The sequence below is a fragment of the Primulina huaijiensis genome, chromosome 3 (assembly GCF_012295235.1).
Source record: "Primulina huaijiensis isolate GDHJ02 chromosome 3, ASM1229523v2, whole genome shotgun sequence".
In the NCBI taxonomy this organism is placed as follows: domain Eukaryota; kingdom Viridiplantae; phylum Streptophyta; class Magnoliopsida; order Lamiales; family Gesneriaceae; genus Primulina; species Primulina huaijiensis.
Window position 1 is genome coordinate 29,323,191 of NC_133308.1, and position 25,308 is coordinate 29,348,498.

Genomic DNA, 25,308 nt, shown 5'->3' on the forward strand with positions numbered 1-25,308 from the left:
GTTGCGAGTTTAGTGGTTGCTAAATACTTGGGGGGGGGGGGGGGGGGGGGGGGCAGCGTCGGGCTTTCTGCTGGAAGTTTATCTGAAATTTTGCCGTTATGGGGTAGTTTGGATTTGGCTTATTGTGACGGTCAGAGCTCCAGTTCTGCCATCATGGGATATGAGTTTCATTACTTTGGTTCTCATAAATTTGTATGTCATTTGAGTTGACAATTTTTACTGTTTGTCTGAAATCGTCAGTATGTGTTGATTTTTTTTTTAAAAATTTTATTTTAGTGTGCAATGCTGAGTTGAGTTCGAAGGCCTGTATGACGTTTTAACACGGGGCGTCAAGGCCTTCAACTTTTGGCTTACTGTCTTTCGTTACCTTTCTTCAATTCATTTGAGTTTTATATGAACGATGCTAGTTTGATCAAAGTTGATGTCCAAATTCAAACTTTTTCTCTGGATTTTCGTGGAACGATATTTTCAGGGAATAAATTTATCATGCATAACCGACGGCTGAAGTGTAGAAAATTGATGTAAAAAGCCTTTTATTTCTAAAAGTTGGATAAACTCGATTTTGTTTTTACCCGCCATACATATATGCTGCAGTTGTTTTATGATTTCCTGGGGCTGGGGAGAGACCAAGCTGTTTTTCAGCAAATCTCATTTACGGTTGAATGCTTGCCATCACATTTTGTTTGACTTTTGAAGTCTTGGAGAGAAGTGAAGCACTATTTCTTGACAAATTTGTTAGATGTGCATCCTTATTTTTGTTTTCAATTGTGTGCAAAACTTTACAAAAGCCGTGGTCCTGTTGTGGGAATACTGAAGGATTTTGCTGGGCAATCTTGACACAGTTATATACACCGGTCCATTCTCCTGACCCGTTAGCATCATCAGGCGTAATTGCCTGTAGCTTGTACGACAAGCTCGTCAACATAGCTTGATGTCTTCATTTTCTGATGAACCACCAAAGTGCAACTGCGGCATTTGCTTCTTCTCAAGTTCCTTGATGCTGTATGGAAGAGCTCAACAGCTGACTTTGGATATAAAAAAAAGCTTGGTTTGCTCCGCCCCTGCGCAGAGTTAAAAGCAGAGAGCAAGCAAGAATTCTGTGGTTGAATTCATACACTTCACTTTCCATACTGGCACCGTATAATATTTTATGCTTACATATATACTTCAAAATTTCTTGGAGCTTTACGTATGTAAATTTGTTCTTTTATTATTATTATTATTTTTTTAATTTTGTCTTTTAAAATTTAATAAGAAAAATTTTGTTTTTCTCTTCTATAGTTGATTTTTTCAGATAAATATTTATTGAAAAATTAAAAATCAAATTTAAAATTTTGTCATGACAATAATTTGTTTGGGTTGAGCCAAACTCAATATATAGTATTGGCCCACTTATAATCTCGTATTGGAAGCCCAATCCATCTGAAAGTGGGCTACCGCCTGGTCCAATCTCTAACATAAATAAAGTCATAATGATAAATTCCACTACCGAGAAGCATCCACGGAAATCCAATTTTCTGATGAAAGGGGAAATGGAAATGGAAATGGAGGTTGAAGGGAGCAGAACTGGCTTTGAATTTCCCTTTTGGAATCCACTCAGACGAAGTTTTGGACCCGATTTTCCTTTCTTCGAGGCCGGGAACTTGGAGAGAGAACTTCTCGCCAAACAGGTACACACGCTTTATACACAATTTAATTTGATATTGATGGTATTGTTGATTTTGCCGTTATCTGTTAGTGGCGATTTTACCTATATTTGCTTTTCGGGTGTGATTTTGGTTCTTATTTTTCTTCTCAGTTTTTGTATGGAATTGGTTGCCGTTAAATGTACTTGATAGTATCTGTCTTAAATTACTCATTAGTTGATTTTAGGTGATTCGAATGTTTATGGTCGACTGCCTCAGTTATATGTGTAAAGTATCGAGGTTGGAGGCAGAGTTTTTTGCTTCTGATGTTTCTTGGTACTTGGAAATACAAAGAGTATAGCTGTAATTTCAGCATGATTGATTCGATTAGGATGTGTTCGGTGTTGGTTTCGGAGCTTCTGAAATGTAAATTAGAGAAAAGATGTTATTTGAGGTCTGCAATCATTTGAAACTGTCGATTTTTTGTTAACCAAATATTTTAAAAGCTTGAAGCTTTTCTTAATCTAGATAATCAGGGAAGTTGTTTATAGTTTGTACTTTAAGAATTTACTCAAACTTCTTGATCTAGCGTGTTATCTTATGGAGAGAGTGTTCTATTTGTCTGTTTTCTCAAAAAGTCAGCAAAACAAAATCTATCAAGTTTAAATTATTTCTTCTATAGATTACATTGGATTTGACAGATGCGGAAAAGCAGCAGCTTCAAAATTTGGAAGATGGGGGGAACAGGTATGGTTGTAATGGCTGGTTTAGCATACATGATATTCGATGATATGAATCATTTAAAGCACACAACGCAGGGTAAAGACAAACTCTGTTTTTGTCTCTTAGCGTATATTTAGCTACAAGATGTAAATATAAATGTTTTTCTCATCCAAAATATATAATTATATGCGTTGCATTTTCTGCTTTTCCGCAAATCATTTCATACCTGTGCTAAGTGCTGTTAAACTAAGGATGCAAGGAACCAGTGGCATGCTGTCTATTCTAATATCTGAATTTGGGGAAAATAAGTGCACGATCTTTGTTATCGAGTTGATCCTGAACTTTCCTCTGTGTGAGAGACTATTGATAAATGATGTATGATTGTAGCATAGTGTCTGCAGTTTCTTAATCTCATTATTCATGCAATATCAAGTTTTTTCTTTACTCGTTCATGGCTGGCAGTAAATGAATTTGTTACTACCTTGAATTTTTGTGAATTTTCAAATCTACTCCTTATCTTTCCTTTTAAAATATTATCTCCAGTACAGTCAAAAAGGGACTCAAAAAATTCTTGGTCCATTTTTTTCAAACGCGTCTTCTCTAGTTCATCGGACCTCATTGAAACTTTTTTTAAATCAGTGAAGTGTCCTGCCCAATTGTTGGTTGTGGCGGACATCTTAAATCATTGGAGGAATTTGAAGATCACTATAATGCTCGACACCAGGCATCTTGTTCAGTCTGTTCAAAAGTGTTCCCAACATCACGCCTACTTAGCATACATGTTTCTGAATCTCATGATTCTTTCTTTCAGGCCAAAGTTGCCCGTGGATTTGCCATGGTAATTTTCTCGACTTAAATTCAGTTATTCACAAACGCTTTTTGGATTCATTTTTTTGAAAAAAATTTGAGTCACCATTGAATGTTAAGATGTGTCTTGTGAAATGCCTTGTTGAAGGCTCGACTTATATGATTTATGTGTATAGTATGAATGCCTTGTTGAAGGCTGCTGTGCAAAGCTGATAAACTACAAGAGCCGGCAGCAACATCTGATAGACAAGCATAAATTCCCGGCTTCATTTGAGTTTAAGAAAGCCAATCCATCAAAGAAACACAGGCAGAAATTCCTTCACGAGAAAGGATCAGTAGAGGCTTCCTCGGCTGCAAATATGCAAGTGGAGGAAGATAGCATAGACACACTTGTTTCAGCAGTGTCAAGACTAAGCACCTCTGACTCTCCTTCATCAATCAGTTTTGGCCGCCGCCACACTCGAGCTTTTGCTTTTGTTCCTCGAGCCATTGAAAAAGAGAGAAGACAACCTAGCCTTTCACCTTCTCAGACAAAGTAATACCAAGAACTTTTTCGTTTCGTCGTGAAATTCTTGATGCCTCGTGTTATGTAATGAAATCCAACCAACGGCAGTTTACAGATCTTTGTGCAATGTATAAAATGCCATATAATTCAGAATCATTTGACAATTGCACATTCTATACGTTTTATTCAATCTTGACATTCAAAGGTCAAAACCTAATTGGTGCAGGCTGGGATAAAAAAGTTCAAGCTCTTCATGTTTCAAAACTACATTTTACAAACCTTCTAGCAGTAGCAAAATGCTATAAATTTAGCCAAAGAACGAACCAACGACATATTTTATGATTATAAAATTCCATCTTCGAAAAATCACTAAGTTTAAAGTTTTTGCAGTTTCAACGTACAGCAGTACCTGCCTTAACATATATCGCTTTAACGTAATTTTTTGAAATCAACTTGTTCTAACGTGTTGGAACATACATTTCTTGATAAAATCAGGAAAATAAAAATAAAAATCAAACAACAGCAGCAGCAGAAGTTGGCATCCGAGCATTAATTACAAGTTATGCTCATAATTTCAATTGTTACAAAGAAACTGCAATTCCCAGCAGGTTAACAAGCAGAAGTATCTTCCGAGGATTCAGCAGCAGAAGCAAGCACCAGCTGTGGCTCAGTCACTACACCTTCCTTTCTCGCTCTTCTGCGTTCACGTTGCAACCTAAAGGACTCCCTCTTCCTTGCTCTGTAACTCAACGGGTTTTCGGGTTGAACAATGCGTGGATAAACACTGATCTGTGGATTTCATGAAAAGATGGCCATCATAATCACTTCATTCAGAAGAAAAAGAACATATTCGCATGCTAAAGTTGATATAGATGAACCTTCTTCTTATCAGGACCAAACTTCTCGAATTTGACCAGCCCATCAATCAATGAGAAGATAGTGTGATCCTTGCCAATTCCAACATTTTTTCCTGGATGAAACTGCCAAAGTCAAGAAAATTGAACTCAACAACCACAACCTTTAAGATGCCAGAAAATTACTGCGGAAAGCATTATCAAATGATGAGCAAAGGAACCTAAATAGAGATAATACAGATGAAGTTTAAGAAATTAGCAGTTAAACCAAATAGGTTGCATAACTGCCAAGACTACAATCGAGGTAAACTACTTGTCAAAGTGGCGTTAAAGTTGGCATCTCACGCACTCGAAAAGGATGAATCTAGAACAGTATAGGACAATCCGAGAGAACCATTTCTTTATTTAACTTTCATCGTTCGGAAACTTCCACCATTTTTTGCACCAATGTTACTGCTGAAAGAAATAAAAAAACGCAATCCATTTCGCAAACTCAGATCTAAATATGGATTTATGCACTTGAATACAAGTATATATGTTCTTCAAACACAAGACATCGCACGCTTCATTCATCAGATGAAATCCACCTAACCGATTGTGGATTCCTGCTACCATAGAAGATTTTCCATGAAAATAAACACAGAACAGAACCGTTTCGTATACTAAATAAACATCAAGAGCAGCTAAAATGATTTTTGAATTTGTTTCCGAGAAAATGTTAACTCATTCGAGTATATGCAACATAGAATGAATAGGCGTCAGGGTTCAAACCTTGGTGCCACGCTGGCGAACGATGATGGAACCGGGTTGAGCCGCTTGGTCGCCGTAAATTTTGACTCCAAGCCTCTGGCCGGGAGAGTCCCTTCCGTTCTTTGTGCTTCCAGCTCCCTTCTTATGTGCGGATTCAATCGTCAAAGGAGATCTAATCGGAAAAGAAACAGAGAAATTTTGCCCTACGCTTTGAATCGAACCAAATTCTCCTCTCAAAAAAGCAGAGGACGAGCTGGAACCAATGGTTAGGCCGTTGAACGCCCCCACTAGATTGAAACTCAAACTCGCAACCGCCATTACTCCGAAAAACACCCTCCAATGACCAATTTTGTGGGTTTGTGGCTCGTCACCTTTCTTATCCCCAATGAGATTTAATGGTACACTAGTGTACAAGTTTCTTATATTCTCAGGTGTACATGAATTAATTCGCTCATCGCAGCGGATTACTGCCCACAGATAATTACCAATAAATAAAGATTTCGATTTTTTTAAAGTGAGACATAAAACTTTTATCAGAGTAGATTAATGAGAAGCATAAAAAGTGGAATCGGGAGCAAGAAAATAGAGAAATTTCAAGGAAAAAGTACCAAACTTTGTTAACAATCTCAAATTTTTACACGACACTCTTCTCAGATTTGGAGGTGTAACAAGATCTCAATCCAAAGCTTCCCAAAATTTCGAGTTCGTGAAGAACAATTTCGGAAAAATATCCAAAAAAATCAGTTTTGAGGTGACTACTTCTATCTTGTGTTTCTTATTTTTCTTTGTCAAATCTTAATTCAGTCACGACATTTAAGTTGTTCAAAATGTTTTCTATTTTACCTATGTGTCTGTCAATGGTTCCAATGATCTCCTGAAGTACTGTTTTTTACACGGTCGAAACAAGCTTGATCATCATGTTGGTTTTTCAAAATATAGGCACGGTCGATTCGAAATTTAAAAACAATGAGCGGCAGCCAGCACTCGGCCACACGCTGGTATGGTGGCGCGTGAGGTACATTCGCCGCTCTGATACCTCACACGCCACTCTGATGGCCACTCTTTTGACTTCCGATCGTTTATGCACTATTTTTAAGCTTTTTTGGAAAGTTTGGTGATTTTTGAATTTATGTTTTAATTGTTATGAATTTTTAAAGTTTTAAAGAAAACTATCTGGAAAAACTTTAGTACGAAAATGATTTTTAAAAGATTTCAACACCTATTTTTGGTTCTAACTAGTGTAAAATTACCCCAATAATAATTATAGAAATTATCTTGGTTTGATTGAAAGAATTGTAAGTCATTAAAGTGATGCTTCTCTCGCAAGGTTTACTACCGATCTCTTCAATTTTGACTCTTTTGCCTAAAATTTACAGTAAAGTTTAATAAATTGCCGTTTATTCATATATATTACATCATATTGTGCATTTCACATTTTATTGATCGTATAATTCAGTGTATTTGATTTTTTGTCATGTTATTGTTTCATATCTATTTACCGATCGGCTACTGACTGAATGCATGTTGAATGACTAGAGCCTGGGCATTGGTCTATGTACCGGATTTCTAGTCCATTGAACGACATGACTTCTGTCCGGAAATATGAGTTCACTTTGGCCCATAAATAATCGATTGTACGGATCTTGCTTGAGTACGTGGGAAAAAAGTGTTACACCGAATGTTGGTGGGAGCCACCAATTTAGCATACACTATTCATTTCAGAGTCTTGAACAGTCACTGCATCACTTGACAAGATATTTTTGTAATGATACGTTATTACCGATACATGTCATCTCATATTGAATTACTACACTAATATATTATCGTTTGACTTGCTATAAATGTATAAGCCTAATTAAATTCCCTCATTAAATCGTCGAAGACTTTACCTCTATTGAGACCGACCATTAGCTCTTATGGTCTTACCCTATTTTCCCTGTGTACAACTCGAGTTCGAGTCCTCCAACCCCATAGATTAAGATCTTAAAAAAAAGACTCAACCTCTATATCTTTTAATTTATTATAAATTTCAGATACATGATTTCACGAATCCAAATATGATAAAAATTGAGAAAATAGAAACGTCGCCTTAGCAAGACCGTGAACTTAAGCTTGTCTTTTATTTGAGATCATACTGATAGAATTTGGTTTATAAGTTGTAAAGTCAAATATTGTACATGTTTCCGTTACTACAAAATATAAGTGATAATGATTGTATTACACTTTAAGGGCCCACACATATGATAAGATTAGATGACCATTATCTAATTCAAATTTAAATGCTCATGATAGGATTATATAACCCTTATCAAATCAAACTTGAATAAACATGATAAGATTGTATAACTTTTATCTAATCAATAGTTTGTAAAACCATATAGAACTTTCCTTTGTTATTTGACCTAGTAGGAGAGTTAATTATTTAATTATCAGAATAGTAAATCTAAGTTTAATAATCCATTTATTAACTAATTATGATTGCATCATAATCCTAATCAACGATCTAATATCGTCAATGTGACGAGAATACAAATCTCGTTATTATGAAACAGAGTGAAGATTTCAAAGATCAAAATTTTTCATTGATTCATTTTTTATAGCTGTCTATTTTGTAAACCTCTTCACTAAATTAGTCAGTTGCATTTTTTTTACAAAATTAGCAGTCAAGATAACTTCAACAACTTCCAAATATGAAATCCACTTATAAACTCTTTATAAGCTTTAGGTTTGATTTCCATCAAACTAGGTCATCAAATCCAAGTCCTTGAATTTGACTATCTCAACGGAAACACAAATCCAATAATTGTGTGACATTCAATGGTTCATGGATATAGCTAGTCGTGAGTTCGAAACTCACGTTATTAGAAATAACATGTGTTTCTTATACGAGCTTATCCTAGTTAGCCTCGTTATATGTATCGATCTATTGATCAAAAGAATGTCAGAACTCAAGTCTGATTGACCCATCAGATCATGAAGCAGGGTCAGGAACGACGAATCTCTTTAACAACGATTTTTATCAGCTGTAGCAAAGAAAGAAACTTCATAGAATTTGAAATATTAAGAACGTCTAGTATTACCGTCTCATGATCTCCTAGATATCATTGATAGTGCATGCAAGAACCAGTATAATATGGTTAACGTACGGTACAATATCTTCTTTCATATATCTCGATCGAATTTACCACCATTGATATATCGAGAGTTGCAAATGAATTCGATAACAATGCGATATATTTTTGAGTAACAGTGGCATCAGATGTGAAACGAGAGAACCACTTTTTCTAAAGCACATATATTATTTTGGTCAGATATTTTTCAAACTATTAACTTATCATTTCATATATGATATCCACACTCGTAGGTGAGCGATGAATTTTCGACTAGAAAGTATCGACTCCTACGTATATCGAGACTACACACAATATCACCACCTGATAATTCACCTGGAACCGTTAAACGAGTCAAAGTGTAACGTTAATACATAGAGCCTCCACATTGTCCCGATTCTAATGACTAATGTTTTACAGTCATAACCACATACTAATCCACTCGATAAGTGATAGCCACTAGAAAAGTGAAAGGGGGTTGTTCCATGATATATCTCATTATCAATCATCTGTATGAATGGAAATATTCATACTTTTACCAATGAAACATGATGTTTATATCACAGTTGCTAATCTGAAGCGACCTTTATCCTTATTTTAGGCGACCATATTGAGTGTGAACAAATTTAGAATATACAGTACATGCGTGATGAATTTCATGATCAACCTTGAGAAATTGACCTTACGGAACGAAAGTATATTTTAAAACTTTAATAATGTATCTTGTATGAGTACACATATAAAGTAGATACCATAATTGGATAAAACTCTGTAAAATATTATTAAAATAAATATTATTTACATAAGAGTCAATAAAATCTAAGCCATAAGTTGAATTGTCGGACACATACTCTAACAAATTCACGAAGGATGTCCATATCTCAGAGGCTCGGGCCTTTTACGGCTTCCAAATCGCCATCGAGAACATCCACTCCGAGATGCACAACCTTCTGCTTGAAATTTAAATAAAAGATTTTCCGAGAAGAACCTGCTCTTCTGCGCAATCGAAACCGTCCCCTGCATCAAAACGAAGTCCAAATGGGCCTTCCCCTGGATGAACGAGTCAGAATAATTTGTTGAGTGAATAGTGGCCTTTGCTTGTGTCGAAGGTATATTCTTTTCTAGAAGTTTCTGTGTCATATTCTGGCTCAAAAAGTGCGGGCTAATGTCGGGACTGCCTTTCTCAAACAAGCTAATCTCGAGAGACGAAAGGTTGCACTGCAACTTCGCCTGTTTGCTATACAGCTTATTGAAGATGAAGATGAGCAAGGAGAGAGTGAAAAAGATAATCGTAGATACAATGAATATCAAGAGGGAATTCGTCTGCTGACGCCTTTCCCTTCGCATTGGTGGGTACTAAAAAAGTTAGTGACGGTTTTCGATTAACCGTCGCTCTATTAGCGACGGTTTTTGACCAACCGCCGCTCATATAGCGATGGTTTTTCATAAAGCCGTCGTTATCTAAAGTAAGCGACGGTTTATAAAAAACGGTCGCTATTATAGCGACGGTTTTACAACAACAGTCGTTATATTAGCGACGGTTTAATGATACCGTCGCTATTTTGTGCGACGGGTTATATACCCGTCGCCATGTGCGACGGTATTATAAAAAACCGTCGCATTATTTGGCGACGGTTTATATAATCTGTCGCCCTAGGCGACGGTTTTTATTGCCCGTCGCCAATAGTGACACTTGTGCTTATCAAAAACGGTCGCTAATGGCGACGAATTTTTCGACTACCGTCGCTATGATTCTTTATATACCGAAGTTCGCGAACAATTTAAAGCGATTTTCGCCTTCTCGGATTTTTTACTTTTCAGCAGAACTCTATCAATTTTTTCGCATTTTCGGTTTTTTTAGTTTGTACTAACATTTTTTTGTATTAATTTCGTAGATTTGCTCGTCGGTGTGATCTTTCAGCGTTACGTGGATCGCGCAAGTAAGATTTTTAACTTTTTTTTAATCGAAAATTTAATATTTAATTTTAATATTTGTGGTGTATCGTATTTATGAAATTTTGCGTAGTTTTTTGATTATTTTTAATTTTTTTTTTAAGAAAACCGTAGCTTAATTAAGCTACGATTCTTTGAAACACCGTCACTTTATATAGCGACGGTATTTTGAAAAACCGTTGCTAAATATAGCGACGGTTTTTTCAAACACCGTCGCTTAGTATAGCGACGGTGTTTTAGAAACCGTCACTTTCATTCAGCGACGGTTACACATACCGTCGCTTAATATTAACGACAGTTTGTATTTAACCCGTCGTTAAATTAGTGACGGTCTTGTGCAGATAAACCGTCGCTACCGACGACGATTTTTGAGAAACCGTCGCTGCAAAATAGCGACGCGGCCTCCTGTTACGGTTTTCTAAACCGTCGCTAGAACCGTCGCTTAACCCTTTTAGCGACGGTTGTAGCGACGGTTTTGGCCGTCGCTAACCTCGTTTTTTTTTTGTAGTGAGAGTTGGGGAGTATCAGAAGGCGTCGATTGTGTATAGTTTGAATGGAAATGGGATTACCAGTGTTTTCAAACTTTGTGGTCTTGTGCTACTCTCATATTCAATTTTTATGCGAAAGTTTGATGTAAATTTGCTATTGGCTTCAATTGAAACTTCAATTTTTTTCCTTCTAAAAGCAAAAAATTAATGTTTGATACTTAATTTTACTAGTAGATTTGGACATATTTATAAGGGGAGATATTCAGAAAAAAATATGAAAAGAGCAATTAATAATTCCTTTATAGATGTCAAAGCAGGTTTGGGTTGTCGGATAACTTTTCTAATGATAGGTTGTGGTTTAGGTGGGGTGGGGTGGGTTGGTCAGTGTAATAACTAAGAGTGCAATCGAGTCGATTCGAACTCGAATATCACACTACTCGAACTCGAGTCGAAAAAAATTCAACTATTCGAACTCGAGCTCGACTCGTTTTGATTCGACTCGATTAGTAATTTTCAAGCTCGAGCTCGACTCGATAATAGATCGAGTTATTTGAGTTTGAAAAACTAGATTTGGATTTTTTATTTTTAAATATAATAAATAAATAAATAAATAAATATATATATATATTCAAATATTCATATGCTCGACTAACTCGCGAGCTACTAGAACATATTCAGAAATTACTTGTGAGTAGATAGACTAAAGCTCGAACTCGATTTGAACGAGCCCGAGCCCGAGCCCGAGCCCGAGCCCGTAATCGAGTTTTGACTAGTCACAATCCACCAAATAAAAATTTTCCAGATTAGATGAGTTTGTTCGTTCCGGTATGTTTGCGGTGGTAATTTTTATCCACCAAAAAAAAGGCTAGCCCACCATGCCCGTTTGTTAATTTCACACCCAAATACGAAATAAATAATAATTAAAAACCGTTTTTTAGAATTTTATGGTTTAAATGACTAAGATGCCCCCCATCGAGATACTACCGGCTTCATTAGTCAACAGAAAAGGAAATGGCCTTAAATGATCACCACCGAGAGTGAAGGGCTGTGAACACAATCCAACACCACAAAACGACCAGAACCTTGAGCTCAGACGCTAACTTACGCCTCTACGTTATCCTCTTCAGCTCCATCCATGGCCGCGATTCCCCTTCCGACGCTTTACTCCGGCGGGAAATTGTTCCCTGTTAGCTTCTGTTCTCATGCTACGAACAAGCACACAATCAAGATTTCTGGTAGTTTTCAGTTTAAACGTTTGAGGAAAAATAAGCTTAGAGGAAACGATTTTTTTTGTCGAGCTGCTTCGTTCGTTGTCATTCGCGATCTTGATGCGGATGAGTTCAGGCATCCTCTTGATAGACAAGTAATTGAGGATTTTGGTCGTCACTTTCTTTTGTGAAGTTTCAGTTCGTATTTTGAGATTTTCTTCCGCTGACTGTGTTTTGTATGTCGATTTTTTTTATTCAGAATACGTTGATTTTGAGAGCGATTCCAGGGTTAAACGAAATTGGAAAAGCTTTGTTGGGTAAAGTAATTCCTTTCGGTTGTGATTCTTTGTTCTACAGTTTATTAGCTATTTGTAAATCGCAGAATGACAGTTTGTTTCCTATTATTTATTCTTTCAATTCCAGGAACTGTTGCGGAACAAGTTATGCTTCTTGAGAATATAGGGACATCTGTTCTTGTATCTGAAAATCAGGTTATCAGATTTACTAAATACCAGTTCTCATACTTATAGGCCAGTTATGGACATGTTTGAATTCTGAAAATTAGAATATTGATTGCTATCGTTGTTCATATGGATTCCTTTTAAACATTTTTACCTTCATTTACCGACTTAATTGGGTTTTACTTGTTTTAACAGCTGCCTGAACTTCATCAGTTGATGGTGGAAGCCTCCAGTATACTCAGCATTGAGTCACCTGATTTATATGTGCGACAAAGTCCTGTACCCAACGCTTACACTCTAGCTATTAGCGGGAAAAAACCATTTGTTGTTATTCACACGAGCTTAGTGGAGCTTCTGAATAGGAAGGAGTTGCAGGTCATTGTTCTCTCAAATATGCAATGTGTCGTTTAATTTATACTTTTCTTATTATATAAGTTTTCTTGTAATTTTGAAATGTCGTGATTTTGAGTTACGTTGTGTAGATTTATGGTTGTGGAGAAACAAAAGTATTCTACTTATTTATTATTGTTTTTGTCATGTATAGGCTGTGTTGGCTCATGAGTTAGGCCATCTGAAGTGTGACCATGGTGTGTGGTTAACATTTGCTAATATTCTTACTCTTGGAGCCTATACTCTACCTGGTAAGAATTTGCTTTTTCAGCTGTCAACTTGATTCGAATTCAGATTTTCAAGGTCTTATGTAGTGTCTTGATTAAGTGGTTTTTCATTGGGTCGCCTGATTAAAAGTTAGATTTTCCATATGATGGAGCATTGTCTGTACAGAGTATATTTGATTTTCAGTATACCATGTTAAGGTTGCCAATCTGGAAACCAAATCGTTCTTTCCATTTGACAAGCTCCATTGTTTTGTTTACAGGCCTTGGCAATCTGATTGCTCGGAGACTTGAAGAACAGCTTTTACGCTGGCTTCGGGCAGCAGAGCTCACTTGTGATCGTGCAGCCCTTCTTGTTGCTCGAGACCCAAAGGTAGGTAGATATGTTATTATGACTGATAATTTACATTTGTAATTTGATAAACTTATTTTTCACTATCATTTTCTTCCAATGTCCCCCACAAGAGGTGGTCATCTCCGTGCTGATGAAATTAGCCGGTGGCTCCCCCTCCCTGGCAGACCAATTAAACGTGGATGCTTTTCTGGAGCAGGCTCGTTCTTACGAAAAGGCTTCTTCTAGCCCGGTTGGGTGGTATATAAGGTCACACAAGTTACTTTCGCGTGAATTTTGTGTCTGTTTATGGCTATAAATATAAATTATTCAATTCAACATTGTACAGGAATGCTCAAACACGGCAACTTTCCCATCCGCTTCCCGTTCTGCGTGCTCGGGAAATTGATGAATGGTCTAGGAGTCAAGATTATAAATTACTTCTTCAACGTTTGAAGTGGGTGAACTCTGTTGTTTAGCATCTTATTGTCAGGTGGGACGGAGTAAAAATCTTGAGTTTTGTACAGGTATGTTTTTTAAAGTTATATTATTTGATGGAAACTGAGATTCATTCTGTTTCGACCTTGTGATGCTGTCTCAGCAAATTCATTCCCATGTTTTCTTCTGTTCTTTATGCAGATACTTGAACATAACAAGATATATGTGGTTGCTCACTTCATTTGTGGTTGATGTATTTGTATTTCAAGTTACTACAGTTTCAGTGGGTATTTGCCCGTGCAGCTCAAAGAGTCGTAATAGATAAGTTATCACCAGTTATTGGCAAGTTGTTCACACAGTGTCATTAATACCTATTACATCTTCTTCAAGAATTTTGAATTTGGAAGTCTTGAGTACCTATTTGTGAAATTATGCGAACTTTATTATTTCTACTAATATAACATATTAATTTCAAACCAAGTTTTAAAAAGCAACCATTTAATCATACAACATGCATCTGTCAAGTGTTAATCACCTAATCCTAGTGGGCGTATTTATTATAGACTACGAAAACTGAAAATGAAGCATGTATAGCTCGCTATCACCACCTCTTACCTCACATTGAGCTTTACAGATTATCAACAGATGCTCTCGCATGATCGTCTATTTTAACTAGTATCATGACTTCCATATTTTAATGTGTATGTACGACTAATTTATTTGAAAGAAGTGTTTGAATCCAAAAGAACAAGGTGAACGTGGAAGTGTCCAGGCGACGGCGTTTGTTCAACATTAGAGGAGCTATAATTGTTTGTAATCAATAAAACTGATGTACTCTGGTGTAAATTTGATTTACATGTGAAACGTCTTTCTTAATATTAACGAAATGTATTTATGAGCCTAGGGCTGCCTATTACTTAGCCAGTACATAGGCTTTAGACTGGTTAAGAATATGACGGTGTTTGCGCTCAACTAGCCCATTTTGTTGTGGTGTGTAGGACATGAACTCTGATGAATGACACCAAGAGTGCTGAAGAAATCATTGCATTCAGTGTTAAAGAATTCAGAGGCATTGTACGAACGAATATGCTGGATTTGGGTATGGAAATCAGTTGACACAAAGGCAAAAAATTGTTTCAAGATGCGAAGAGTGTCAGATTTAAATTGCATCAGGAATACCCATACGCATCTCGAAAAATCGTCAACCAAGGTGAGGAAATATTGAGCACCTTCATGAGTGGGAGTGCGATGAGGACCCCATATGTCCATATGAACAAGATGAAAAATATTAGGAGATTTGTGTCTCTCGATAGACGGAAACATGGTTCTGGTTTGCTTTGCCAGTGGACATATAGCACAATACTGTGTGAGTTGATTTTGTGTAATAAAGGGTAAGCATCGCAATCGAGCAACAGACATGTGACCAAATCTTTTATGCCAAAGATCAATATTATTATTGAGAGATGAAGAAACATTACAAGTTAGGAAATTTTTTTGGTAAAGAAGCAATTGGATTACAAGAAAAAACAGTCAATTGATTCTTTTGCACAACAAGTGAGGAAGTGTCGACAAGATAATACAAGCCATCTTTCAGTCTACCAATCCTCATTATCTTCTCAGTCAAGAGTTCCTGAAATAGACAGAAGGTTGGGTAGAACACCACACAACACTGGTTGTCTTTGGTGAATTGAGATATTGATAAAAGATTGAATTTGAAATCATGAACATTAAGAACGTTTGGTAACGTACAGGATGGTGACAATGAAATTGAACCGGTGGAAAAAATAGAGGTAGAATTACCATTGGGTAGACGAACTGATCCATTGGATGAAAGGCATGGTTGAGGATTTTGAAGTCCAGTAGAGGTATCTGAAATATGAGCATTTGCACCACTAGCCAATATCCAATCATGAGCAGCAGAAATGGACATCAAACTGGTAATCGTACCTGTCGAATTTGCTGAATGTTCTTGATTGACAGTAGAATTCTCAAGCAAATGAAGAATCTGTTCATATTGGGTAGGTGTAAAGGTGATTCCCGAAGCATCAGTGGTTGCAGCAGATGTATCACTGATTGTGCTATGTGCAGATACTCGCGGAGGCTTGGAAATTCCTTTAATACCTTTGACTTGAGGAAATCTCTTGTGCAGTTTATGCCCAGGTGGGTAACAATTTTCCTTCATATGTCTTGGTATTGAGCAGTGGTCACATTTAATAACGTCAGAGTGCTTGGAGGATGAAGAATAAAAGGCTGTTGTAGGAGCATCTGCTATTGGTTGGGATGTCATCACATGCCTATGTGATTCTTCTTGACTAACTAGGGAATACGCTTGACTAACAAAGGGAAGTGGGCTCATGAGGAGAATCTGACTTCGAATTGGACCATAACTATCATTGAGGCCCATAAGAAATTGGATCAGTCATCGTAGTTGCTCGTATTCAGGATAAGATCTCGAAGTAGGACACTCACAAGCAGGGGAAGTCACCAACGAAGTTAATTCATTCCATAACCACTTAAGCTTTGAGAAATAAACTGAAATGGTGCTCGATCCTTGTGATAATCGAATGATATCACGGTGAATAGCATAGATGCGTGAGCCACAAATTTTGTCGAACCGTTCCTTTAAATCTACCCAAACGCTGGAGGCATCCTTCGCATACACAAACCCGCAGAAGATCTCCTTGGATACAGAAGAAAAAATCCATGACAGAACAATTGCATTGCAACACTCCCATTGATAAAGAGATGACAAATTTGCAGCTGGTTTTCGGCACGTGCCATCGACAAATCCGAGTTTGTTCTTAGCGTGCAGAGCAATCTTCATAGCTCTGCTCCAAATACCATAATTCTCCGATCCAATCAGTGGATCAACAACAAGAGAAACGCCGGGGTCATTGGATGGATGCAAATACAAAGGATCATTAAAGCTAAAATTTGAGATCTGAGCTGCCATACTCTACGCAGATGAATTTCCAACTGTATGAATACCGAACAATTGAAGAAATAATTGCTCTGATACCATGTTAAAGTGCACGTAGATTGCGCAATCTGAATACATCGATCAAAGATCGTGAATAACAAAGATGAGATGAGAGGTTTCTTAGGTCAGAAGTGAGAGAATTTTTATCAAAGAAGACTACTGGTTTATTCACATCGTGTGTCTAATTATACATGTACAAGAAGGGAATGTGTTCAACTAAGTAACCATACAATGAAGTCTAACAACTAATGAACTAATTATATGAGAACACATAACATTGTGTAACACATAGGCTTGAGACTGGTTAATTAAAATAAAGTTGCATCAGTCATCTGTTTGTGTATATCGGACACTACAGATTTACCTGTCCTGCCAATGGAAAATGTGGAAAAAGCTATTTGCCCATTCAAATGTTATTCAAATCTCATAGTATTTCTTCAAAAAAAGAAATCTCTTAGTAGCCAATTTCAAAAAAAAAAAAAATCTTATTGTAGCTCCCTCATTTTCAGAAGAGCTATAAATAGCAAGGCAATCAGAGAAGCACCATTCAGACGTGATATGTGTCCGCGTGAACTGTGTAAAATGACAGCATCTATGACAGGGCCACAAAACACACCATCTTCTCTTTGTTTAGTAGTGTAGCTTTGAAAGCTTATGATTGTTGGACTTGGTTCGGATGCCTTGAACGCCAACGAGAATTTCTTGGCCGATCCAGTTCCATCACTTTGGATTGTGAAATTCTGGACTGTAGATCCTGCTAAGACTCCAACTGTAAAATCTCCAGTGCATGAGTCATTTGCATCTCCAAGCATGAATTCCAAGTCATAACTGGACTCTTTTGAAAGTTCCTTTGCTGTTTGTACACCAGCAGAGACTCCTGACACCAACTCAACGGCAGACTTGCCTTCTGGGACGAAGTAGCCGTTAGAGTCTATGTACTTCACGGTTCCCATTACTGTCCATTGCTGTAGAGCAGATTCAATCAGGCTTGGTTCTGAATCTAGGAGAACTCCATCATTGGTGAATTCCAGGAAAGATGGCCCAAATTCAAAACCACCGTTGGGCAGAAGATTCACTGTTTTGGATAATAATTAAATTGATCTAACAAATCAAGTGTGAAAGGCGACATGGAAAGCTTTTGTGAGAAGTGAGAAATATGAAAAAGTGTAAGCATACGCATGTTTCTTTGTTTTTACTCGATGTGCATCTACATCACTAGTTTACTACTGTTCCTCTGTATCAAAAATAGCATGAAGAAAGTTATGATTAGATTCAAAAAAACTGAATTTTGTGAAACCGCACCTTAAAATCTACACTCGAATGATTTGATCTTGGTGTAATATATTTTTTCAATTTCCGCGAAAGATATGTGAATTAAACATTAACAGTGGCCTTTTGAAATTACTTTAACTAGAAGCAAGTCAAACCCATTCTTCTGACCAACAAAACCACAACATTTTTCGGGCCCCGACATTAAGTCTTCCCACGACGCATTTTGACAAAGTAAAAAAATAATGGACAGCTTTCATCCAAGCTGACAACGCTGGCCTAGGTTCAGGCTGAACCAGCCAACGGCCTTTGCGGTCCTCTAAGTAACGGATCCAAGACCAAAGAAAACGAACGAGATCTAAAGATAAGAGGAGGAGTACCTTTATCTTGATTTAGTGTTCCGATGGTGCTGAGTAAGAGATTATCAACTACCGGCCAACATGTAGAATTGGTATCTGCATCAATAGCTTGACTTTGGAGCACTAAATTTATGGAATCTCCATCTCCCCAGCTCCCTATCTGGTGACAATAAACTTCCCATAATTTTTTCCCGTATTTCCCAGAAAAAGAAAATTGTGCGGAACTGTCAGGAGCTGAAACCACGAGGCTGGCATTTGAATTGCAGTTCTGGCCAACAATAGCCAACGTGAATGTCATCAGGAACTGTACTGTATCACCTTTTGCAGTAAAAGTTTGGTTGATTTTGCCATCCTGACCCAACAATATAGCATGGCCCTTCCGGGGAAGAGATATATCTTCTCCAACCGTAGCGTATTCAACTGCACCTTCGAATGTCCATCCAGGTATGGTACTGTTTGCGTCTAATGGAAATAATGGGGAAGTGGGGTTTTCCTTCCAGTTGGAAGGTGGCAGCTCGAAATCCGGATTCTGCAAAATATCTGAAATATACAAAAAAAAGTTCGAATCTGATGTGTGTTACTTGGTGGGTGAGAATATTTTAGACAAGATGAATGAAGTTCGTTTGATTTACCTGCAGAAGCAACGGCCAGGAAGATGGATGTGAAGAACATTGCTGTTAGCTTCATCTGATGAGAGAGGACCCAAGATTCATTCATGTTGAAGATAAATAATGTATCAGTTTGTACGCCACGATGGTCAAACTGTAGCTTCCATATATACGAGACCTTTTTAGTACTTAAAAAGTAACAGGGTCGGGTCAAATTCCGGAATCAATAATGTAATTTGACTTTAACCGATGGAAAATAAACCAATACGCATCGACCTATTTTAAAGCGAAGATAATGACCAAGTAACTGACCAAAATCAAATAATTCTTCGACTATTGACCCTCGTGTTTTCTTGCAATGTCGTTGTGCAAGAATAGCCATTTTTATCACTAAATAAAATGAAGTGATAAGATAGAGAACAATGAAATTTTTCAAGAATAATTCAAATTTCATTTGTATTATGTGGAGTCCATGGTCTTTTCTTGATAAATAATAAGCATAGCTCGGCTGAAACCAGCACAATTCTTCAGCCATAAAAATCTGGATCAGAACAATGGGCAAGAATGAGCTGAAGCTGAGAAAACCAATTCTACAAGTCAAATCCTAAGTAACCCGACTTCCCAACTTGAAACCGATCTCTGTTTAGTTCAATGTCCAGATCTAGGGGCTGGTATTCTATCAGTCTTTGCCAAGTTCAAATCAAAAATTTTCAATTCACACGTCTTTCTCCAGAAAAAAAATGATCTCATTCAAGGCAGAGGCACATTCGCCAGTTAAAGTTTATGGTGTGGTGTTACCGTTTCTAACCAAGTCTTTGAATCCCCGTACATCAAATCCAAGCGATCAGGTAGCACCCACAAGGCTCAATCCTGCTGTTTTCTTCAAACTTCCTTCCCTCATCATCTTTCTCCGCTTCGTTACATCGTCCCATCGTCCACTCTCTGCATACATATTAGACAAAATAACAAAAACCCCATGATTTTGTGGATCCAGTTCAAGAATTTTCTCCACTGCTCGTTCAGCAGCTTCAATATTGCCACAATCCTTACAGGCACTCAACAGTGCTCCCCAAATCACCACGTCAGCTTGCCAAACCATTCCTTTTATTAATTCTTCGGCCTCCAAAACCTGCCCACCTCGCCCAAGAAGGTCCACAATGCATCCATAATGCTCTATTTTGGGTTCAACACCATAAACCATTTTCATGGAATTGAAAATTTCGCGACCAAAGGACAACAACCCAGCATGGCAGCAAGCAGATAAAACACCAACAAATGTGATATCATTTGGCCCTACTCTTTCTTGCTCCAGCATTCTGAACATCCTGATGGCTTCTTCTGCATGACCGTGGACTGCCAGCCCACAAATTATTGCATTCCAAGTAGCAATATTTTTTTCTTTCAAACGATCAAAGCATCGTTTTGCTTTCAACAGAGCTCCATTTTTCGCATACATGTTCACTAATGCAGTCCCAAGAATCACTCCCAATTCAATTCCTTTCTCCTCGATATAAATGTGAATCTTCTCTCCCAAATCCAGGCACCCCGAATGTGCGCATGCTGACAAGACAGAGGAAAACACGATTTCATTAGGTTCAAACGCATTTGAAAGCATAGCATAGAACAGCCTGATCGCTTCCTCAGCAGAACTATTCTGAGCATACCCACAGATCATAGTCGTCCAAATACTCAAGTTCCTGCAAGGAATGTCATCAAACACCTTTCGTGCATCATCAAGACCGCCCGAAACCGAATACGCCCTTATCAAACCATTCACAACGTGCAAATCAGCGTCCAAACCAAATATCAAAAGATGGACATGCACCTGTTCACAACATTTGATGGAATTCATCTTCGAACAAGCCTTGAGAACAAAAGGAAAGGTGTGTTTTGTGGGTTTAATGCCATGCTCTCGCATTTTCTTATAAAAAAGCAAACCTTTATCGGGGTTCGAGCTACCAGCTAGAGCTCTGATTATAGTGTTCCACATGAACAAATTCGGTTGGGAAGTGTGTTCCAATAGTTTGACACCGTAATGAATGTCTCCGGAAGAAGATAGAGCACAGAAGTTGAGCAAGCGACTTGCAGCGTAGGTATCTTGAATCCGTGCTTTGACGACCATTTGACATTGGATTTGCTTGAGTTGGTCCATTGATTTGCATTGGTCCGCCAGAAGAGGGAGAGATGAGGATTTAACCGGTTGAGATGGAGGCGGTTGATGGAGAGGCAGGTCACCGATCTTACGGCGGTGGGCGACATTGATGAAAGCCGGTTTCCGCCGGAGCATAACTGAAAACAAACGGACTGGGCCCAATCAGCAATCAATAAATGTGTAAATTGCATGCGTTTCTGATGATGCAAGCAATGACAAATGGGCGTGGATACCTTTTGAGGCCGACGCTGAATCTCTCAAGGAACTGAGAGAGTTGCAAAAACAGTATGTTACAAATCATCTCTAAACACTTGGTATTTTATTCATTTGATTTCTGAGTTTGTCCAGGTGGATTCTGTAGAAAATATGCAACCTGAATTTGCAAATGGCAAATGACATGATTGCAAAAGAATAAGCAGAAGACAAACATAATAATGAATTAATGATAAGGACTCTCCTTCTATGGTAAATGAAGATTGTTATTAATTATTTTTCAATGATTCATACATTAGAAGAACTCCATAGTTAAAGAGCTATTTGGAGTCAAACCCATATGTGTGGAACAAACTATATATAATATTGAATAAGTCTGAACTACAAACAAATTTATGGATAAATGAGGTGTTTGCGGAGTGCACCTAACACTCAATATTTGATCAAGTGGGAGGAATTGTTCGAAAACGAAGCTACATGGGAAACCAAAAAAGTCGTGGAAATTTCCAGACTTGTCCAATCATTTGAAGAGACGAGAAAGTCAGTCGAATAAATGGGGGAGAATGTCACGATCCGACACACCTTTGCGCGTTCCAGCATTTTTTAAGTATAAATAATATAATATAATGTCCTATGGAGCTTTCTACACTTGTATAGATGTTTATTTACTTCTCTTGTACATTAAAGAAACATCTAGATTACTTTAGAATTGAACTATCTAGAATAGTGTATATGATAGAACTTTCTGGAGACTAAATTTTTGTTGTTAGATCAAGTAAATCTAAGTCATTCGTCGTAGAACTCCACTAGTATAAGTAAGTTGTAGATTTTTCATTTGTTAACCTGCAAGTTTGTACGCGATATTCTATTTTCTCACTCTAAATTTTTTCCATGCTTTTTTGAGTATTCTTACTTAGACACTTGCTCACATGTGTGCTACTAAAGGTTGATTAGCACTCGCAAGGCGAAGCCAAGGAGCAAAGGTTGCATTTGCACTTAGAATGACTAAGTTTGTGACATAAGACTCAATTTCGATTTTGGTTATTTTTTAAAACAAAAAAAAAAAAAATCGTACAATCATGTATACCAATAACTAAAAATTAATTTTTAATCAAATAATAAAATGTATTGATTAATAAAAGTTCGGTTAACAATAGTCATAGATTATCAATATTTATATACAGAGTATGAAAAAAATATGATCTGAAAATAAGATCGAATGCCATACTATTATATTACTTATATCCTTTTTTTTTTGTCATTTTCCTCTCGTTTTTCTTTGTCTGTTGTTTTCCTCTGTTATATCATTTTGTTCATTGTTTCTCGATTGACTACAACCTCACATTATCCAATGTCAGTTTGAGCACAAGAAATATCTTTATTTTTCACAAATAACATTACTAAAAAATATATGGTATAATATAAGTCTCTAAAAAATTTATGGTTAATAACTATTTGGAGTCAATATATATGATTGCTTATTTAGTTGAGTTTACCAAATTAAATGATATTGAATAAGCCTATACTAGGAGTAAATTGATATCTATTATATNGTATTTGATTTTTTATGTCTACTCACATTATAATATGTTATTTTTATCCAATGATATTTTTTCATTATGTAAATTAGTATTTGGTTTTTTTATGTCTACCCACAATATAATATGTTATTTTTAATCCATTTATTTAGATTTTTTATTTATCTTCTCAGTATATAAATTAAATTAATTAAAGTTTAAAAATAATTCATTATCGAATTGTGAATTTTTTTTGGTGTCTTATTAATTTTTTTCATGTCCTCATGTGACAGTTTTCTAGAATTTATGTGTTTAAATTAAAGTGCTATAGCTTTTGGTAAAGCGGCAAGCGCTCGGTCTTACAATTGATATCAAAGCCAAGGTCATGGGTTCGATTCTCATTGATTGCAAGGAGTGCAATTATTGGGAGGGAGATTGTTGGGTGCAATAATTGTCCCTGCTTGGTAGAGAGATCGAACCGTGGTGTTTGAGCTGCTGTGCGGTTTAAAATATTTGAGTTGCACCATTACCACTAGCTATAGCTTTTGTTAAAGCAGCAAGCACTCGGTCCTACATACTATCTTGTCCAAAAATTATGGGTTGATGAGACATTTTGGCAGTCACTCAAAATTGAGTGTCAAAGTTGACATTTGAGTTGTATTTTGGATTCCTGACAATATGTTCGTCAACATATTATTTTGAAGTTAGTTTTATCAGTATCGTGAGGGGTAAATATGTTTATTACGATATATAAATATTATCATCTATTTAAATTAATATTCACTTTCATGTTTGACATATTATGGGTCTTGGTAAAATGAGAAATAATAAATTCAAACAAACGAATACACAAAAGTCTAGGGCGAAACCAGAATTATATGGTAGCGAAAATTAATATATAAATTTTTAGTGAATTTATCGATCTTAAGATATATAACAAATCTTATATTTAATATATACAATTTCAACCTTATAAATGAAATAAATCAAACATATATGAAATATACAAAATTTTATTACATATACAATCAAGTAATTTATTATGATATTCTACAGGAATTCTTGTCAAACTCAATGATTGTGGATTTAACATCTATTAAATCAGCAAACTAAATAGCGTGTCAATTAAACTAATTGAGTAATCACATATTCTTGAATTTCCTAATTAATTTTTTATCTTGATAATTTGTTTCATTTAATATTTTAAATTATAAGATATCGTTACTATAACTAAAGACACATTTTAAATGTTTATAAGGACTCAATTACTAACTCATATGGAAAAATATTTATCGACATACTATATTGAAAACATTCTAATTAATTCAGCGTATTTGCTGAAAATTTTCTAATTAATTAAGAAAAATTCATTTACGATAATCATATTTAATCTTTTTGGGCTAATACCATTTATTTTATAAAATATTCACCGTAATTTTTTATTTGTATGTTAATCTTTAAATCTGAATTATGATGTATATTGTATTTCTAAAAGTTCTTAAATAATGATTTAATACATTTATTCGACACTTCAATATTAATATTTTAAAATATATTAATTTTATATTATATGCGTGCAACACTTCTAATCATGATCATAAAAATTCAATAAAAATTCTAAAAATGAATTAAGTAGAACATAAAAAATTACACAATTAATCAAAAGACAGAAAATAAAAACTAAATAATTGTCTATTACCTATAAACTAATAATACCGACTTCTAAAGATTGAAGTTGGTGAGAGTGGAGACCACTATTTACTAAAAAAAATAAAAAGTTAATGCTTGAATGAATCACACTGCAAAGTTAGTGAAGTAAAAACGAAAGACAAAGTGAGTTAATAAAAATATTATAATGGACTAATTTGAATGAGACTCATACATATAAGTATCTCACTTGGTCTCACCTTATGTTTTGTCATTGTACAAAGCGAAAGTTTATGCACTGTAGTGTTCTATATTTTCTTAATTTTTCTCTTGATTTCAAATTTAATTTCATCATCTATTGGTCTTTAAATATATATTATAATTTTTTTCTAAACATCTAATCTTATATGTGATCAATTAACCAAATAATTATTATAATTTGTATACAATAATAAATAGATTAATATATTTGAAGATAGAAAAATTAATATATTGAGAAGAATAAAAAAAGAATGTTAGAATTAATACTATAATTATCTAATGTCAATATTAAATTTAACATCTTACCTTCGAAAATGTGTTTATTGAGGTAAAGACTATGATGATAAACTAAAAATAATAATTTATTTATCATTGTAACGTAATAATAATGTGATCGTTATTCAGAATCAGAAAATGATGTACTTTGACTTTTTT

At 36.0% G+C, this 25,308-nt stretch overlaps 6 protein-coding genes and 1 pseudogene across 11 annotated transcripts; 3 read left to right on the plus strand and 4 right to left on the minus strand.

Moving 5' to 3' along the window:
• The first annotated feature begins 1,478 nt into the window (after positions 1 to 1,478).
• On the plus strand, positions 1,479 to 3,816 carry LOC140974501 (uncharacterized). Its single transcript, XM_073437985.1, has 4 exons — positions 1,479 to 1,670; positions 2,308 to 2,372; positions 2,988 to 3,186; positions 3,332 to 3,816. The coding sequence occupies exons 1-4, from the start codon at positions 1,521 to 1,523 to the stop codon at positions 3,692 to 3,694; spliced, it is 777 nt and encodes a 258-aa protein (XP_073294086.1). The 5' UTR covers positions 1,479 to 1,520; the 3' UTR covers positions 3,695 to 3,816.
• Positions 3,817 to 4,082: 266 nt separating this feature from the next.
• Positions 4,083 to 5,670, minus strand: LOC140974502 (large ribosomal subunit protein bL27c). Its single transcript, XM_073437986.1, has 3 exons — positions 5,286 to 5,670; positions 4,539 to 4,640; positions 4,083 to 4,449 (listed from the first exon to the last, which is right to left on the minus strand). The coding sequence occupies exons 1-3, from the start codon at positions 5,580 to 5,582 to the stop codon at positions 4,270 to 4,272; spliced, it is 579 nt and encodes a 192-aa protein (XP_073294087.1). The 5' UTR covers positions 5,583 to 5,670; the 3' UTR covers positions 4,083 to 4,269.
• A 3,353-nt stretch (positions 5,671 to 9,023) lies between these two features.
• LOC140972670 (ribonucleoside-diphosphate reductase small chain-like) lies at positions 9,024 to 9,807 on the plus strand (annotated as a pseudogene).
• A 2,014-nt stretch (positions 9,808 to 11,821) lies between these two features.
• On the plus strand, positions 11,822 to 14,221 carry LOC140974506 (plastoglobule-localized metallopeptidase 48, chloroplastic). Of its 3 annotated transcripts, XM_073437992.1 has the most exons (9): positions 11,824 to 12,178; positions 12,283 to 12,340; positions 12,447 to 12,514; positions 12,680 to 12,859; positions 13,029 to 13,125; positions 13,362 to 13,471; positions 13,566 to 13,699; positions 13,779 to 13,956; positions 14,069 to 14,221. In XM_073437992.1, exons 1-8 carry the CDS (start codon positions 11,951 to 11,953, stop codon positions 13,906 to 13,908), a joined length of 1,005 nt encoding a protein of 334 aa, XP_073294093.1. In that variant the 5' UTR covers positions 11,824 to 11,950; the 3' UTR covers positions 13,909 to 13,956; positions 14,069 to 14,221. The 3 variants fall into 3 exon arrangements, 1 of the variants encoding a protein (XP_073294093.1); XR_012174795.1 differs by lacking the exon at positions 14,069 to 14,221 and having other exon boundaries at positions 11,822 to 12,178; positions 13,564 to 13,699; XR_012174796.1 differs by lacking the exon at positions 14,069 to 14,221 and having other exon boundaries at positions 11,822 to 12,178; positions 13,618 to 13,699.
• Positions 14,222 to 16,286: 2,065 nt separating this feature from the next.
• Positions 16,287 to 16,820, minus strand: LOC140972671 (uncharacterized). Its single transcript, XM_073435046.1, has one exon. The coding sequence runs from the start codon at positions 16,818 to 16,820 to the stop codon at positions 16,287 to 16,289; it is 534 nt and encodes a 177-aa protein (XP_073291147.1).
• Positions 16,821 to 17,262: 442 nt separating this feature from the next.
• LOC140974505 (protein BIIDXI) lies at positions 17,263 to 19,737 on the minus strand. Of its 2 annotated transcripts, none has more exons than XM_073437991.1 (4): positions 19,599 to 19,737; positions 19,108 to 19,237; positions 18,497 to 19,015; positions 17,263 to 17,922 (listed from the first exon to the last, which is right to left on the minus strand). In XM_073437991.1, the coding sequence occupies exons 2-4, from the start codon at positions 19,190 to 19,192 to the stop codon at positions 17,333 to 17,335; spliced, it is 1,194 nt and encodes a 397-aa protein (XP_073294092.1). In that variant the 5' UTR covers positions 19,193 to 19,237; positions 19,599 to 19,737; the 3' UTR covers positions 17,263 to 17,332. The 2 variants fall into 2 exon arrangements, with proteins under 2 accessions (XP_073294092.1, XP_073294091.1); XM_073437990.1 differs by having other exon boundaries at positions 19,108 to 19,271; positions 19,599 to 19,735.
• LOC140974503 (pentatricopeptide repeat-containing protein At5g56310-like) lies at positions 19,195 to 21,625 on the minus strand. 3 transcript variants are annotated; one of them, XM_073437989.1, is made up of 2 exons: positions 19,882 to 21,625; positions 19,195 to 19,261 (listed from the first exon to the last, which is right to left on the minus strand). In XM_073437989.1, exon 1 carries the CDS (start codon positions 21,368 to 21,370, stop codon positions 19,928 to 19,930), a length of 1,443 nt encoding a protein of 480 aa, XP_073294090.1. In that variant the 5' UTR covers positions 21,371 to 21,625; the 3' UTR covers positions 19,195 to 19,261; positions 19,882 to 19,927. The 3 variants fall into 3 exon arrangements, with proteins under 3 accessions (XP_073294090.1, XP_073294089.1, XP_073294088.1); XM_073437988.1 differs by lacking the exon at positions 19,195 to 19,261 and adding an exon at positions 19,632 to 19,767 and having other exon boundaries at positions 19,882 to 21,624; XM_073437987.1 differs by lacking the exon at positions 19,195 to 19,261 and having other exon boundaries at positions 19,925 to 21,372; positions 21,469 to 21,620.
• Positions 21,626 to 25,308: the final 3,683 nt, after the last annotated feature.